Source organism: Nycticebus coucang, chromosome 3 (assembly GCF_027406575.1).
Source record: "Nycticebus coucang isolate mNycCou1 chromosome 3, mNycCou1.pri, whole genome shotgun sequence".
NCBI lineage: Eukaryota > Metazoa > Chordata > Mammalia > Primates > Lorisidae > Nycticebus > Nycticebus coucang.
This window is the reverse complement of record NC_069782.1, coordinates 87,698,196-87,714,880: the sequence shown is the minus strand read 5'-3', so window position 1 is coordinate 87,714,880 and position 16,685 is coordinate 87,698,196. Positions and strand designations below refer to the sequence as shown.

Here is a 16,685-nt window from a genome sequence, read left to right as displayed (position 1 = left end):
TGCTTCTTATTGGAGGATCTATCCAACACCACTAAAGGGGTGTTAAAATCTCCAACTACTATGGAGCTGGAAGAAATCAAGTTGCTCATGTCCATTAGAGTTTCTTTTATAAACTGTGGTGCATTTTGGTTGGGTGCATAAATATTAATAATTGAAATCACATCATATTGAGTCTTGCCCTTAACAAATATGTAGTGACCCTCCTTATATTTCCTTACTTTTGTTGGTTTAAAGCCTATTGTATCTGTGAATAGGATTGCAACACCTGTTTTTTCTGCTTTCCATTTGCCTGGAATATAGATGACCATTTCTTCACCCTGAGTCTATATTTATCTTTTAGTGTAAGATGAGATTCTTGTATGCAGCAGATATCTGGCCTGAGTTTTTGTATCCAGTCAGCCAGCCTGTGCCTCTTTAGAGGACAATTTAGTCCATTCACATTAATGGAGAATATTGAGAGGCCTGGTATAATTTTGGGTACAGAGTTTTTCAAAAGACCAGTGGACATTTTTAACCCTTTTGCCACTGTGGAAGTTGGAATTTGATCAAAGTTTCTGAGTGAGTTTACTTTTGTGGTGGAGTTTTTTGCTGGTCATTATGGAGGATAGGTCTGTGCATATCCTGGAGAGCTGGCAAATTGCTTCAACACGTGAATGTCATTAAAGTATTTAATTTCTCCATTTTAAATGAAACTCACTTTAGCTGGATACAGGATCCTGGGTTGAAAGTTATTTTGTTTTAGGAGATTAAAAGTAAATGACTATCCTTTTCTAGCTTGAAAGGTTTCAGCAGAGAGATCTGCAGTCATTCTAATATTCTTCCCCTTGTCGGTTATAAGTTTTTTTATATCTGGCTGCTTTCAGAATTTTCTCCTTCATATTAACTTTAATGAAGTTAATTATGATGTGCCTGGAGGATGTCTTATTCAGGTTGAGTTGTGCTGGGGTTCTGAAACTGTCTGCTATCTGGATTTCAGGATCTCTTGGCATGTCTGGAAAGTTCTCTTTCATAATCTCATAAAGAAGAGCCTCTGTGCCTTGTGAATCTACTTCATTGCCTTCAGTCATCCCTATAAGGCAAATATTGGTTTTCTTTGAATTATCTCAGAGCTCTCTGAGAGAATGATCTGCTTTTGCTCTCCATTTCACTTCTTCTTTGAGCATTTAGGATCGTTCAAAAGCTTTGTCTTCAATGTTGGAAATCTTTTCTTCTGCCTGTTCCATTCTGTTACTGAGGGATTCTACTGTATTTCTCATATCATCTAAGGCTGCAACTTTTTTCTCAATGTGTCTACATCTTTGGTGATTTTGTCTTTTGAATTCTTTGAATTCTTGAGACATCTTCTGAATTAATCCTATAATTTCTAACTCCATCTTTACTTCCATTCTGTTGATCTTATTTGCAATCCAAAATCTAAATTTGATTTCTGACATCTCAGCCATCTGTTTGTGAATGGGATGCTCTGGTTTGGCTGGTTTGTCATTCCTTCAGGGTGTTGAATTGTTCTGGTTATTTGTATTGCCAGAGTTTTTCTGCTGATTCTGCCCATGATTGTTTTTCTGTGTTTAGCTAGATGAGCAGGTAAGGTGAAATTGAACTGGAGACTTCTGCAGTTGTGGTTGACCAGCCCTTCACGTAGGCACTGGGACTGGGACCTCAGCTTTTCCTCTACAATTTTGCAAAGACCTATATAGTACTACAGTCTGTGACTCTAGAGGCCTTGTTGGTATAGTGGGGATAGGTGTCTCTGTTTTGATTCAGCTGATCTCTGTCTAATCCTAGTGAATCAGTGACTCTGGGTTGCAGTCTCAGCTTTGGAGAAATACAAGCAACTAGGACATCTCTCTCCCCCATCAGTAATATATGGAAGAGGACAATCAAACCTTCCCACTACAGCAAAACCTGGATACCACCTTGGAGGGTCCTTGGGTAATTTGTCCAGTTTAAGAGTTCCAGACCAATTGTCCCAGACAGCCCCCACTCTCTAGCTAGAGAGTTCAAAAGGACTCCAGCTGCTAGATATTAGGGATCTACTGGTAGCTCAAGTGTGATTTGAGTGCCTCTGGTGCTCCGAGGGTCAGAAAGGCCCATCAAGTAGAAGGTTTAGAGCCAGGGGTTTGATGCCTCTTACCCCACCTTGCTCACCCTTCGTCACTGGATCTGGTCACCCTAGTCTCTGGTAGCCCCACCGGCAGTCTCTGTTAACCCAGTCTCTTTGGCCCAGTTCTGTCCAATAAGCAAATGTGCCAGGGCTATGTGCCTTCCAGGGTCAAAGTAAGGTCATTGCCTCCTCATTGTTACCACAGTCTGACACCATCCAGCAGGGGAAGCTGAGGTCTGCCTGCCTCAGGCACTCAATGACAGCTGAAGAAAGTTCCACCTGAGCTCAGTCCAAACCTGAGGATATCCAGACAGGAAAAGAATTTCTCCCTCAGCCACTTCACCTTTGTTGCCACTGTTCTGCATCTCTGGTATCCCTATATGGCGAGGCCTGATTCCCTCTGGAAGGCCGCAGAGTTGGGGAGATGACTCTCCAGAATTAGACCACAGTAGGATCACTTTACTAATGCTGAAGTTGGGTGGGAGGTGTCTCCTCTTGGGTTTGTGCACCTCAGCAGTTTCTGAGCCTCCACTCGCAGTGCAGAAACCCAAGCCTCTGTCTGCTGCTGAGATACACTTTTTTGGGGTCAGGTCAGTCACTTTCCCTCTATGTCTTTCTGTACAGTTACTGGATTCACAGATACAACACAGCTGTACTGCCTCCGTCTATGCAATTCTTGGTCCTAGCCAAGAAGTGCAGACATTCTGGTTTCTGCAAGAGGCAGACTTCTAGATGGCCAGGCCAGTGGGGGGAGGGGTAGACTGGAGGTTCAAGGTGGGAAGGAAATTATTTGTTCAAACTTTCTGCCAGACAAGGGAATTCCTGGGCTCACAGCAGGGTCTCTCTGGAGAAGGAGTCCCAGCTTCCAGCAATTCTGTCTGGTGGGGTTAGCAAGGAGAGCCTCAGTTTATTGCTCACCAGTAGAGATCACACCATAAGCAAGCAACTCTCTTAGGAGAGGGGATAGCCACACAACCTCTTTGGGATAAAATCTGTACCTTAAAATAGTTTCTTTGGAGTTGAAGCTTGCCTCAGCAGGGATGATGAGCAATTATCTATCTCATCTCTCAGCTCGGCTCCCCTCCTTCAGCTTTGTTGGGTTCTTTCTGGCCATTATCTCTCCCTCTGGACTGAAGCTTCTGTTGAGAGCTGGCCCCAATCAGCTGTCATCCCCCAGTCCCCTTTGTTCTTGTTGAATGCGAAAATTGGAGTTAGGAAAAATAGTCAACCCGATCATTTAGCAAACACAAAACACATTGAAACCAAATGAGCAAATAAACAGATAAAAAGGCTACAGACACACAATCCCACAGATACAGGAACAATCAGAAACACAGACATGCAAACAAAAAAAAGACTACAATAAAAATAATGATAATCATAAAATAATTGAAAAAAGTTTTTTAAAAACCTCTAAAAATCTGATGTAAGCACTGTCAGAAACCATAAGAAGGGAAGAAGATGAAGAGAGAATGAAAAAAAGTAGTATTAATAAAAAAGTTAAAAAAGAAGAAAGAAAAAAATTTAAAAAATAAAAATAAAAAAATTAACAATAACTCCTCCACTAAAAGGATGAAAAAAGAGAGGGTAAAAAAAGGCCCCAACCACAAAAATATTATTCTTGTATATATATGAAAATATACAACTATACGTATGACATAGTGGTCAACTTTAGTAGGAATATATTTATGTTGCATATAGTTTATGGACACCAGGTGGCGCTGTGAGTGGTTCCCAGGCTTATACCTGATTTAAAATTTACATTCTTACCATAGTAACCTCCCTACCTGGCCCGTCACCATTTCTGGAGTTTCAGTACAAGTCTGTTTCCTAACTGTTGCCTAACCTTGGCTGTTCTGTTCCAGATGGCACCCCATCTGACCTCCAAACTTGGTGCAGGAGTCCAGGCTTCACAAATGTTTCCACTCAGCTCCCAGATTCTCCCCTGAACTGGTAACTGCAATTGGTTGTGGGGGAGGGGCTGGTTGCCGCTGGTTCGCACCGCTGTGGCACATGGAGACCTTTTCCTCAGTTTCCGTGGCTCAGAATCTCACTTTTGAGTCCAGCAACCTGCCAGTTCACCACACACCCCAAACTGCCAGTCCACACCAATATTCCCCATGAGGAATGGTCTGGTCTATTTAGTCACACCTGTTGTTCTGGGAAAAGATGTCCATCATTTTGGATAATTCAAAATGTCTCTGTTTCCCAGGAGGGATCCTTTCCCTTAATTTTCTATCGGGCTGCCTAGCCCCCTGTGGCTCTGAGTGGCACCCCTTTCTGGTCACCATATTCCGCTCAGAAATCCACACTTCACTGAAATTTTCATCAATTACCTAGGTTTCCCATGAACTAGATACTGCAGTCCTCCGTGGGGAAGGGGCTGGCCGTGCAGGGGAAATTTCTACAGCAGCCTGTGGCTATGGATTACACCTCAAATACAGCAATCCATCAATTTGCTGCTTGTCTCCAGCTGTCTATCCACATCAATACTCCACACAGGGAAAAGATCTAGAGCCCCCTCCCTTTCATCTGATGATTTGGGAGAGGTGGGCTAAACATCTGTCCTATCCGCCATCCAGATTATTTTTAAGTGTATGACTGGCTAGGAACAGTGACTTGCACCTGTGATCCTCCCACTCTGGGAGGCTAAGCGGGGTGGATTGCTTGATCTATGGAGTTTGAGAGTAGCCTGAGCAAGAGCCAGACCCCATCTCTACTGAAAGCAGAAACAGGCCCACATGTGCAGTTTTGGGATTTTGTAATATGGGCTACTCTTACTGGGGTTAGGTGATATCTCAATGTGGCTTTGATTTGTATTTCTCTGATGATTAAAGATGATGAGCATTTTTTCATGCATTTGCAGGCCATGTTCCTGTCATCTTCAGAGAAATTTCTGTTCAGGTCTCTTGCCAACAAAGGAATGGGGTTCTTTGTTGTTGATGAGTTTGAGTTCTCTGTGGATTTTAGTTATCAGAGCTTTGTTGGAAAAATAACCTGCAAAAATCTTCTCCCATTCCGAAGGCTGTCTGTTTGCTTTACTTACAGTGGCCATAGCTGTGCAGAAGTTTTTAGCTTGATGAGATCCCAGTAATATATTTTTGGTGTTGCTTCATTTGCCAGGTGGGTCCGCCTCATAAAATATTTTCCCACCCCACTATCTTCAAGCTTTTTCCAGCACTCTGTTATAGAATTCTTTTTATTTTTGAGATAGAGTCTCAAGCTGCTGCACTGGGTAGAGTGATATGGCATCATACCTCACAGCATCTTCCAACGCTGGCTGAAGCGTTGCCTTGGTTTATTTATTTATTTAATTTAATTTTTTTTTTTTTTGTAGTTTTTGCCCAGGGCTGGGTTTGAACCCACCACCTCTGGTATATGGGGCCCGCACCCTAGTCCTTGAGCCACAGGCACTGTCCCTATTTATTTATTTTTTAGTAAAATGGAGTCTCAGTTTTATTCATGCTGGTGTTGAACTGGTGATCTCAAGCAATCCACCTGCCTTGCCCTCCCACAGTGCTAGAATTACAGATATGAGCCACCAAACTCAACCTCTTTTATAGTTTCATGTCTTAAGTTTGAATCTCTTATCCAGTGAGAATCAATTTTTGTTAGTGATGAAAGGTGCAGGTCCAGGTTCAGTCTTCTACAGGTTGCTAGCCAGTTCACCCAGCACCATTTGTTAAATAGGGAATCTTTCCTTATGCATGTTTTGGTTAGGCTTATCAAAGATCAAATAATGATATGTGCTTGAAGAAAGAAATAGGAGGGAGAGATGAAGGGCAGGGAGGGCAAGTGAAGGGAGGGTATTTGGCGCGATCTTAATGCACACAATGAGAGGGTGCATTTCAGAACAACTAAGTATATTATAAATATTTTATCCCCCAAATAAGTGAGGTGATGGTTATGTTAATTAGTTGATTTAAACATTCCACATTGTGTATCAAATCATCACATTGTAGCCCCAAAATGTATACAGCTATGATTTAATAAAAATTAAGTTTAAACAAAATAAAAGTAGAAACAAATTATCCAGGCAAGGCATGGTGATCCTGTAGTTTCAGTTACAGGAAACGCTGATAGAGGAGGAGCAATTGAACTCAGGACTTTGAGGATGCTGTGAGCTAGGCTGATCCCCTGGAATTCTAGCCTGGGTCAGCAGAGTGAGACTTTGTCTTTTAAAAACATTAACAACAAAATCTGTGACCTGACTCAATCATTTTAATCTAAGCCAAGCAATTTAAACACATTAAGTGGTCACTTTCAGTCCCTGTGAAATATTTAGTAATCTTTGATTGGAAGATAAAACATCAGTAACCTCTGGGTTACTGCTGAGGAAGGACACAAGAGTAGCATTTTCTCGATATATATTGAAACATGTTTTGATTCTTCATGAACAAGTTTGTTCAATAGAATCTTTAGGTCTTTAGGTCACATTTTTTACTTACTTTTTTTTTCTTTGAGACAGAGTCTCACTGTGTCACCCTCGGCAGAGTGCAGTGGCATCACAGCTCACAGCAACTTCCAGCTCTTGGGCTTAGGCAATTCTCTTGCCTCAGCCTCCCAAGTAGCTGGGACAATAGGTGCCTACCACAACGCCTGGCTATTTTTTGTTGCAGTTTGGCTGGAGCCAACTTTGAACCTGCCACCCTGAGTGTATGGGATGGTGCCCTACCCACTGAGCCACAGGTGCTGCCCTGTTTTCTTACGTTTTTTAAATGTCCTAGCATTGCCTTTTTGATCTCCAATCAAATTCCCTTCCCATTATAAATCTTCACCTTGTGCCTATGGGCTCTGAGGAATTTCCCCTTTAGTTTATAATAACTTGTGTTTTATTTTAGAACCTTTATAAATAAAATCTCCCAGGATGGCGAACCCACAAAGGTGAATCCTTTAACTAAGGTGAAGCTGATCAATGAGCTGAATGAGTGAGAGGTCCAGATTGGGTGGCATATAAGGTGTCCTGGCATTCTGAGTATAAGGACAGGCCTGGATCTTCTTGGAAGGGCTTCCTATGAACTGACTGAAAGGGAAATCATCCATATGTTGTCACAATACGGGAGACTGTTAACATTAATCTTGTGCAGGACAAGAAAACTGGGAAATCAAAAGGATCCTGTTTCCTCTGGTATGAAAACCTGCACAGCACAATTCTGGAGGTTGACAATTTCAATGGAAGCAAGATCAAAGGTCAGACTATCCGAGTGGATCACATGTCTCACTATAGGGCTCCTAAGGATTCAGAGGATGTGGATGAGGTGACCAGAGAGCTCCGGGAGAAGGGTTGTGGGGCTCAGAGCCCCTCATCAAGTTCTTCTGAGGACTCTGAGGATGATAAACCCACAGACAAGCACAGAAAAGAAAAAAAGGGAAAGAAGAGAAAGAAAACGAGAACAGACTGGGAGGGATGGAAACGCTGCTCAGGATCCCCTGAGGTCAGGACCACCAGCTCTGTGGAGCAGAGGACCTAGAGGAGGAGCTGCAGGAGAAGCCCAAGCACAAGCACAAGTCCTCAGTAGGAGGGAGGCCAGAGAAGAACAGAACACGGATAGGGACGAGGTGATGCTCAGATGCACATTGCAGCCAGAAGAATTGGTGTTCTGAAGGAAGGAGTCATGGAAGCAGAAGAGGAAGCCAAGACAGATCCCATAGGCATGAAAGGGCCTGGCACTCCTGGGAGTGGGACTTCTGAAATCCCAGTGGCCACAGGTGTCATTGAGGCCTTTTCAGGTGCTTGGTAAATTTGGCAATGAACTGTGTTTTTTATATGTGGTGAAATTCAGTTATGTGTGACTATTTTTTGTATATAAACCCCTGGGATGAATGATTTGAATCCTTTGAATATTAAAAGTCCTTGAGAATCAATGTACTTGGTACTTACCATGGTCTATGTCCTAAATTTTGGTTCATTGATGTGGGTCTTGGACCCATACACTCCAGGTCAAGATGTATTTGCCAGGAAAGGGAAAATACTAGACAATTCTAGAATTCTAGTCTTCATGCCAGATTTTGAAAAAACAGCATCATAGAACCTTTCCAATTGGCAGGTAGAACTACACAGTGGGAAATGTGGTGTACTGGGTTTGGTTAGCTTGATGAAAATGTGAAGACATTCTTAAAATCAGCCAGCTCCCTCCCTCACTCCCCTATGAAAATTTTTTAATTTTTTTTTCATTTCTTAAAATTGTTTTTGGTTGATATGCCTCTTTTCACATATTTTCCTTGAAATGTATTTATTTCTATTGAAGTGAAATTCACATAATATAAAATTAACCATTTTAAAGGGAACAATTTAGTGGCATTTGGTATATTCACAGTGTTGTATAGCCATCATCTCCAGTTCCAAAACATTTTCTTCATTCCAAAATGAAACCCTGTCCCCCTTAAGCAATAATTCCCCACCCCATCCCACTGCCCACACTCCACCTCCTCCCTGGTCTCTGGCAATCACCAGTCTCTTTTATGTTTGTGAATTAGCCTATTTTGAGTGTTTTAATTAGTGAAATCAAGCAAAAAGTAAAATGCCCAGGGTAGTGTTTGTGTTAACAGCTAGAAGGTTAGTTAATGTAGTAAAATGACTTATGAAAGGTACAGTGTATCGCTTTTTGGGCTTTTGGCTAAGATGCAGTGAAAAGTACAGTGTACATAGCACTTTACAACTATGAAAACGAGTGTGGTCTACTTAGACAAAAACCAACTTGACTCTAAATTACACACACCTTCATGGCAGACTCCCCACCACTTGTGAATGTAAAACATTTAATTTTAAGATGTTGACATTACAATATATAAAATAGCTATTAGAAATGCATATAGTGTGTTCAATACTTGCCAGGTGTAAAGGCTACAAATTTGTTCTTAAACTGTAAGTTACACTGTGGTTATGACTTGTATCTTCACCCTTGAAAAAGCCCACATTCTATCACACTGATGTGTGGTCAGACTTAAAAGCCCCAATCGTTAGACACTTTGCTAAAGTCATAATCAGTTTTATTGCACAATGACCCTTACATATTTATTAATTCTTGTACCATGAGCTACCCAACAAGTCATCAAGGCGCAGAAACACGCATCAGGAGGAGCAAGGAATATCACCCAGCCCTTCTGCATAGCGGCACCTTGTCACTCCCGAGGGCAAGTGATGTCACTCACATCACTGAGGTCTGTCAACAGTCACTTTCACTTTCATCCTGAGTGAAAGGTGGAATGACTTAAGTACAAATGCAGCATTGTATAAAGAATTTCTTCCATAAATGTCACAAATTAAGACAAAGGATTTTGCAGAATTTACTATAAAATGCCACACAAACTACCTACACTTAAGCTCTCCCTCCCCATAGGCAGCGAGGCAACTGTGTGTCTTTGGGAATGATGGTGACCCTCAGTGTGGGTGGCACACAGATGAGTATCTTCAAACAAACTCACCTGGCCCACTTCACCAATGGCCCATCCTGAAACCTCAAGTTAGTTTTGAAATCCTGGGTGATCTCCCTCAGTAATCTCTGGAAAGGCAGCTGGGGTTGAGAAGCACAGTCCATTTCTGGTAATGAGAAATCTCCAAGCGAGCCATTGTGTTGGGTCTGTAGCCATGAGGTTTCTTTACCTCATTGGAAGAAGAGGTGCTCATCCTGGCCCCTTCGGTGGCTGTCTGCTGTGGGATGGTTCCCACTAGTGGATTTGCAAGCAAGGGCATTTGCTTTTACCCAACAACAAAGTCTTAGGCTGCTTCAGACTGCCCCATTTCTTTTGCTTCCTAGTGAAGAGCGTGAAGAAAAGATGCTCTTCCAACAAAAAATCAAAGAGCTCTGAGCAGCTGGGTGGAGCGGCTCATGCCTGTATTCCTAGGACTCTGGGAGGCTCAGGCAGGTGGATCTCTTGATCTCACGAGGTCCAGACCAGCCTGAGCAAGAGTGAGACCCCGTCTCTACTAAAAAAATAGGTAACTGAGGCAAGAGGATTGCTTGAACCCAAGAGTTTGAGGTTGCTGTGAGCTATGATACTACGGGCCTCTATTGATAGGGTCCATCGCCTGGACTCAACTCAAATAGAACTGAGAACAAGGACACAGAAAGGAGTGCACAAGTCCGGCCCAGAAAGGAATGAGCACACCAATCCCCACCCTCCCCCAACCTTTATATTCTCACCACACCTTAACTCATGTGATGACTTCTTTTTCAATCTCAGCCCACTTGCACCCTCAGGGGCCAGGATGCACCCGGTAGGACCCATTCCCAACTAGGCACACTCTAGTTCTGATGAATGGAAGGGAAATGGGAGGACCCCTCTGACTCCTGTGCAGAATCCCTCCAATTATTGGTAAGGGGAGCTTTGGTCTATAGCCCCTCTCTGAGCCTCATAATCTCCTCCCCTTATTTTCTTTTCCAATTCTTAGAGCCCCTCTCTGAGCCTTTCAACTTCTCTTTCCTTTCTCCACTCCAAGTCCTCGCTCTCTTTTCCTCCATTTCTGGGCTGAAAACTCTGATAGTCTGTGCTTCCTAAATCTGGTTCCAGTCATGGACTAACCCCAGTGGGTGAGACTCACCCATCCAGCGCCTAGTGCATGAGGATGCCCCACTCCAGGCCTGGACCACTATTTTGAGGGCTGGTTAAAGGTTTCTAGGGATGCCTGGTAACCTCCCTCCCCCAGCCCTGGCCACCTCCTCCTCGTAAGTTCTCTTTTCATCCTCGCTTTAACTTCATCTATTTTCTACTTCCAATTTCAGATATGGGGACCTCTCAGGCATGGACTCCCCCTTCCTCACCTTTAAGGTGCCTCTTCCTTTTTTTTTGAGACAATATCTCAAGCTCACCCTGGGTAGTGTGCCATGGTGCAATAGCTCACAGCCACCTCCAACTCGTGTTCAAGAGATCCTTTTGCCTCGGTTTTTCTATTTTCAGTAGACATGGGTCTCACTTTTGCTTAGGCTGGTCTCAAACTCATGAGCCTAATAAATCTACCCACCTCAGCCTTCCAGAATGCTAGGATTGCAGGCATGAGCCACTTTGCCCTGCCTCAGCTGCCTCTTAACTCACCTCAAGCCTCTACAGCTTTATCCAGACCTTAAAGCTAAACATCTCGTCCTTTTCTGTAATACCTCTTGGCTTATGAATCTACCAGAGCGTGGCCCACATGGCCTGAGAATACCCCTTTGACCTTTCAATCCTCATAGACCTCAGACCTGGACAATTACTGTTGGATGTTGGGCAAATAGTCAGAAGTCCCTTACATCCAGGCCTTCCTCCTCCTCCGAAACATTTCCTCTTGGTGTTCATCTTGTAACCTTCTCAAATTTTCCTTGCACAGGACAAAGCAGCCCTTCCCAAACCCCCTGAGCCCTCCAACTCTCCATTATGTTCCTTTCACCCAGAAGACAACCCTCCCCTTCCTGCCCTCTCATAGTCTCCCCACCTCAGCTTCCTCGCTGTTCACAGAATTCCACCCCATCCCCCCTCTCTTCACCACCCCACACCTGCCTTCCTCCACCAACGGGTTGAAAGGAAAGATGGTGAACCCAACTTCCCCACCTCATACTAGATCTGGCCACACTTTTGGACTTCCACTTGCAGATACCACAACTTCTGTACCCCCTCCACTAAGTTGCAGGATCAGAAGATGTCACCAGGGTTCATGTCCCTTTTTCTCTCTCATACCTGTGCCACTTAAGTGAGAAACTGGGTTCATTCTCCACAGATCCCACAAAATACTCTCAAGAATTCAGATATCTAACCCAATCATATGATCTGACCTGGCATGATTTATATGTCATCCTGACCACCTAAACTTGAGAGGAAAGGGAGCAGGTGTGGACCCAGGTCCAGATTCAGGCTGAAGATGTACAGAGAACGAACCAAACCCTGCCAGAGGGGGCTAGGGCCATCAGCCGGGAAGACCCCAATTGGGATTACCAAATTCCAATTACCACTCTTGGAGTGCACTTCCATAACCACATGGTCCAATGTCACTCAGAGTGACTTAAAAAATTAGCCCATAAGGCGGTCAATTATGAAAATGAAAAGAAATAACTCAGAAACCGGACGAAAATCCTGCCTAGTTTTTAGCCTATCTTAACCAAGCCCTCCATCACTATACTGCCCTATTACCAGAGAACACCAAGGGCAGTGTCTTTAACAACATGAAATTTATCCCCCAGTCTGCACTCGAGATCCAGAAAATCTCCAAAAATACCTCCGGAGTCGTCAGAGCCTCCAAGGAGATCTTGTCAACATGGCCTTCAGTGTCTTCAATAACCAAGAAGAGGCCTTTAAGTGGCAGCACCTTTCAGAGCTCTAGGTATTTGCTTCTGCTATTAGACAACCCCCAAGCTACTTCTTGAAACTCCTCTGAACAATCAGGAAAAAGAGAACTGCCCACAGTGTCAGGGATTGCACAAATCTAAACCCTTCCCAAGCCACGTCCAGCCCACAGAGGACCTCACTGGAGTCTGACTGCCCAAGTTCTTCTGAGGGTCTGGTTCCCAGTCACTCCCAAGACCTGGCTGAATTCTTCAACCTCTTGGGCTTGGCCAATGAAGATTGACAGTTCCCGGATGTGCAGGAGGCCCCTTGGACAATCACCAAGACTGAGCTCTGGGTAAATCTAATAGTGTAAGGTAGGGCAATCTCTTTTCTCATTGATACTGGGGCCACTTACTCCACCCTATCCTCCTACAAAGGTCCTTTATAACAAACAGACCAGGTGGTTGGTATTGATAGCAATTTGCTATGCCCTCACGCTACCCCGCCCTTGTGGTGCTCACTTTCTGAAGAACCTTTTTCGCATTCATTCCTTCTCATTCCTTCCTGCAGCATTCCACTAGGTACGGATAGCCTCACAAAATTACAAGGAACCCTGATGATTCCTGCCAGCTCCCACTTCTCACTACCCATCTTAGTCCTCTCTAATCCCTCCTCTACAACCCTTCCATTCTCTCAATCTGACCTCCCTATACACCCCATCGTGTGGGATATCACTCTTCCTTCTATAGCCTCCCATCCTTCACCCATTCTCATTGCCCACCAACCCCAGCATTCATATCCTTCCCTAAACAATACCCAGCCCCAATGGTGGCCCTCAGGGGTGTTAAACCACTCATGCTCATAGTTCTGGTGGCAGGTATTCTTAAACCTACTAACTCCCCCTACAATACTCCCATTCTTCCTGTAAAAAACACAATGGTTCGTATCAGTTAGTGCAAGACTAACAGGCCGTCAATGAAATTGTTCAGCCTATTCACCCAGCAGTCCCTACTCCCTATAGCCTCCTATATACCATTCCTTCCAATATCCTACACCATCTTCCCCGGGCCCCTCTCCTATCCTCTGCATGTCCTGTGCTTCCTTCTGCCAAAACTCAGATAACAGGGTGTGGAGATTTCGCTTAATCAGGTCTCCCCCACCAAAGTTGAGCATCTTAAGACAAGGACGTGGCTCTCATCTCCAGGGTGGCCAGCATTGCTCCCTGTGTCTTAGAGAAAAAACTCGGACCAATCTTTGATTTTTCAATTTCCACCTTCAAAATGTGCCAAGGATCTCAACACCCCTTACCACCACCAGCTACCCAGCCCCTAGTCATCTCTCAAATGATCTAGGGCTGTGGGGCCAAGCTTAGCTGCCATTAACTATAAGTGAGCCTTGAGCACTTGAAATGTGGCCACTAGAGGGTAAAGTACACATTTGATTTCAAAAGCTTAAAGCAAAAGAAAAGAACGTAAACTATCTCTAATTTTTATATTGTTGACATGGTAACAGTTTTGGTCTAAAGGGTTAATAAAATACACTGTTAAAATTAATTTCTACTTCGTGTTCACATTTTTAAATGACACATATGGCCCATATCACATCTGTGCTGGACAGCACTGTCCTGGGGATCTCTCCTGAGCTGGTCTCCAAGCTTCCACTCTTGATGAACCTGCAGTCTGTTCTCCACAAACCTGCCACAGTGATCCTTCAGGGTATAAATGGAGTCATCCTGTCCTGCTCATCAAACTCCCCCATGTCACTGTTGCACCTTCGGGATAAAGTCCAAAGTCCTCCCTACGGTCTGTAAGCCCCTTACCTGCTTCCTGTTACCTGTAGGCCCAACTCCTCCCCTCCACCCCATCTCAGGTACTGTGCCAGAGGGACATGGCTTCTGTGCAGTTTGGGGCAGGTCGGGAATGTGCCCATGTCAGAGCCATGGTTGCTCTGTGATGGGAACTCTGGTTCTTTAGATATCTGCAAGCCACTCTCCTTCATTTCTTTCAGATTTCTGCTCAAATGTATGCCCTGAACATCCCATCTAAACAATGTTCCCCTTCTTTCCCTTTTAGTCCAACTCTACTTCTTGACTTCTGTTTTCTGCATATCATTTATCTCACCTATCAGCATATCATGATATATATCACTGTGTTGCCCAAGCTGGAGCTCAGCAGCAATTCACAGGTGCAAACACAGTGCAGAGCAGACTCGAACTCCTAATGTCAAGTGATCCTCCCACCTCAGTCTCCTCGGTATCTGGGACTATAGGTTTTCACCATCCCCTCCTGCCACATGATATTTTTATTTGTTTGCTTATTCTTCTACGTCCTATTCCCTCCCCAATAGTAAATGAGCTCTGATAGAACAAGGACTTGGAATGTTTGTATCTGGTACTCAGGGAATATTTGTTGAGTGAAGGCATGAATGAATAAATAGTGGGCATTCAATAAATATTGGGTGAACAAATGGAGTGGGGTTGGGGTACAAATGGTATAAATGAGGCTGGCAGATAGCAGGGGAGGTGTGATGGAGTTGGGGGTCACCACACGAAAAGAGGACACGACACCATGAGAGCTTTTCCTGAGCATGTTTTATTGACTCCCTCCCCTCAGGCAAGTCATTAGGCTTGGGGGAGGGAATTAAAGGCACTGCTGGGAGAAAGGCAGGCAGAGAGTTTCCTAAGGTTTGTGGATCTCTTCGTGGGTAAGCCGCAGCAGAATGGCCACCAGGGTCATAAATTCAACGAAGTCAACCACCTGGTCTCTATTGGCATCCAGACCTTCAAATATCTTGTCAATACCACCTCTGTCTCTGGCATTCTAAAAGAAAGAAATGGCAGAGACTGTGAGCTCAGAGCCTCCAATAAGAATCTTTCTCAAGCCCCTCATCCACCAGAGCTGAGCTTGACGGCAGGGACAGAATATTAACTCACTAGCCAACACTGTTGGATAATCCTGCGTGACAATGCAGAGATGCACTTGTCATGAATCATCCTGGAAGCAGCAAGGGCTGACCTGGAAGGTACCCTGCAGCTCACCTAGCCTAGCCTCCCACCCTGCACCTGTCTCCAGTCTACATGTGAGGAAGCAGGCTCTGGACAGAGGGCATGAATAGAGCCTTGAGTAACAGAGCGAGTTACTGAAAGAGGGGGCACAGGACTTCCCGAACAGCAGGGGCAGAGCATCCTCAGCGCTCAGTCAGGCTGCCCCCACCCCAGCGTTGTCCCAGCATCCTGCTTCAGGCCCTGCTACTCCCCTCAGTGCAGCTCTGGGCATGGGGGGGCATCCTCTACCTGGGTGATGTTTGCAAGTTCCTTCGTCAGCAGCTGCTTCATCTCACCCTTGGTGAGGGTGTCGTAGTGCCCCTTCAGGACTGAGTACTGGTGGAAAATGTTGACGATCCCTTCTAGGTGCTCTTCAAGCTTAGACATTGTCCCAGCCTCACGTCAGCCTTCAAAAAGACAAGGAAGGCTGGCAGCAGTTCTTCATAGCCCCCACCAACCTCCTCTCTCTGGCCTTTCCACATCACAGGCCTAGAGAAAGCACAACATCTTCCACATCTGTGTGGTGGCCTCTGCTGTGTTTGATATATGCTGCATTTTTAATTTGTGGATAGGAGGAGGAAGAAAAAAACATCCCATACCACCTGAAGTCTGAAAGAGTACTCCTCATTTGCCCATACCACCTCATCCACCCTTACCTGAGAGGGTTCTATGGTGAGCCAAGCTAAATGTTCTCCTCAGACAACAGTACTTTGGCCACACGTCCCTTACCAGTGGTCCCCACCTCACTTCTGCTTAGCCATCCCCAAGTCCTAGGGCTGCATCTACCAAGCACAGCAAGGACTGGTCTACTTGGGTCCAAATGCAATGTCAGACCTGAGGTGCTCAGGCCCGAGGACTGTGGCTGCCAAGGAGACCACTTGCAAACACCACCCTGTAGACCACTAAGGTCCAGCCAAGTAAAGGGCACTTACCTCTCAGCGCAGAGGAAAGTGGAGCTACAGCAAGGAGCTGGTGCCAGTGAAGTGGAAAAACCAAGGAGGGTTTATAAGCCAGTCCAGGCTCCACACTTGATCCTGGGTTAAGACATCTCTCTGATTCATCATGAGGGAATTGCTAGACAGTGAATGGTCTGTTGCTCAAGAGAAGCTTCAAACCTGTGACCTTGACTGGAATAGGAGCAGTAGGAGTTGCACACACCCCTGGTCTCACTTTCCTGATCTCCTGAAAACAAAAGCCCCTGCCCGACTCACACATCTTTCTGTTCAACCTGAAGCAAAAGCCCCAGACATGCCACACACACATGCACACACATGCACATACATGTACACGTGTGCGCTCGTGTGT

The 16,685-nt window shown here is 44.8% G+C and overlaps 1 protein-coding gene and 1 pseudogene across 2 annotated transcripts; one reads left to right on the top strand and one right to left on the bottom strand.

The window, feature by feature from the left end:
* Positions 1-1,573: 1,573 nt before the first annotated feature.
* Positions 1,574-7,705, top strand: LOC128581056 (RNA-binding motif protein, X-linked 2-like; annotated as a pseudogene).
* Positions 7,706-14,909: 7,204 nt separating this feature from the next.
* Positions 14,910-16,368, bottom strand: LOC128582162 (protein S100-A12-like). Of its 2 annotated transcripts, XM_053585798.1 has the most exons (3): positions 16,313-16,368; positions 15,630-15,787; positions 14,910-15,156 (listed from the first exon to the last, which is right to left on the bottom strand). In XM_053585798.1, the coding sequence occupies exons 2-3, from the start codon at positions 15,765-15,767 to the stop codon at positions 15,016-15,018; spliced, it is 279 nt and encodes a 92-aa protein (XP_053441773.1). In that variant the 5' UTR covers positions 15,768-15,787; positions 16,313-16,368; the 3' UTR covers positions 14,910-15,015. The 2 variants fall into 2 exon arrangements, with proteins under 2 accessions (XP_053441773.1, XP_053441774.1); XM_053585799.1 differs by lacking the exon at positions 16,313-16,368 and having other exon boundaries at positions 15,630-15,806.
* Positions 16,369-16,685: the final 317 nt, after the last annotated feature.

Excerpts from the sequence above, each read along its gene's own strand:
- LOC128582162 (XM_053585798.1), bottom strand. The coding sequence starts at position 15,767 with ATGTCTAAGCTTGAAGAGCACCTAGAAGGGATCGTCAACATTTTCCAC. Across the intron at positions 15,157-15,629 it reads AACTTGCAAACATCACCCAG|AATGCCAGAGACAGAGGTGG; the intron begins GTAGAGGATGCC and ends TCTTTCTTTTAG.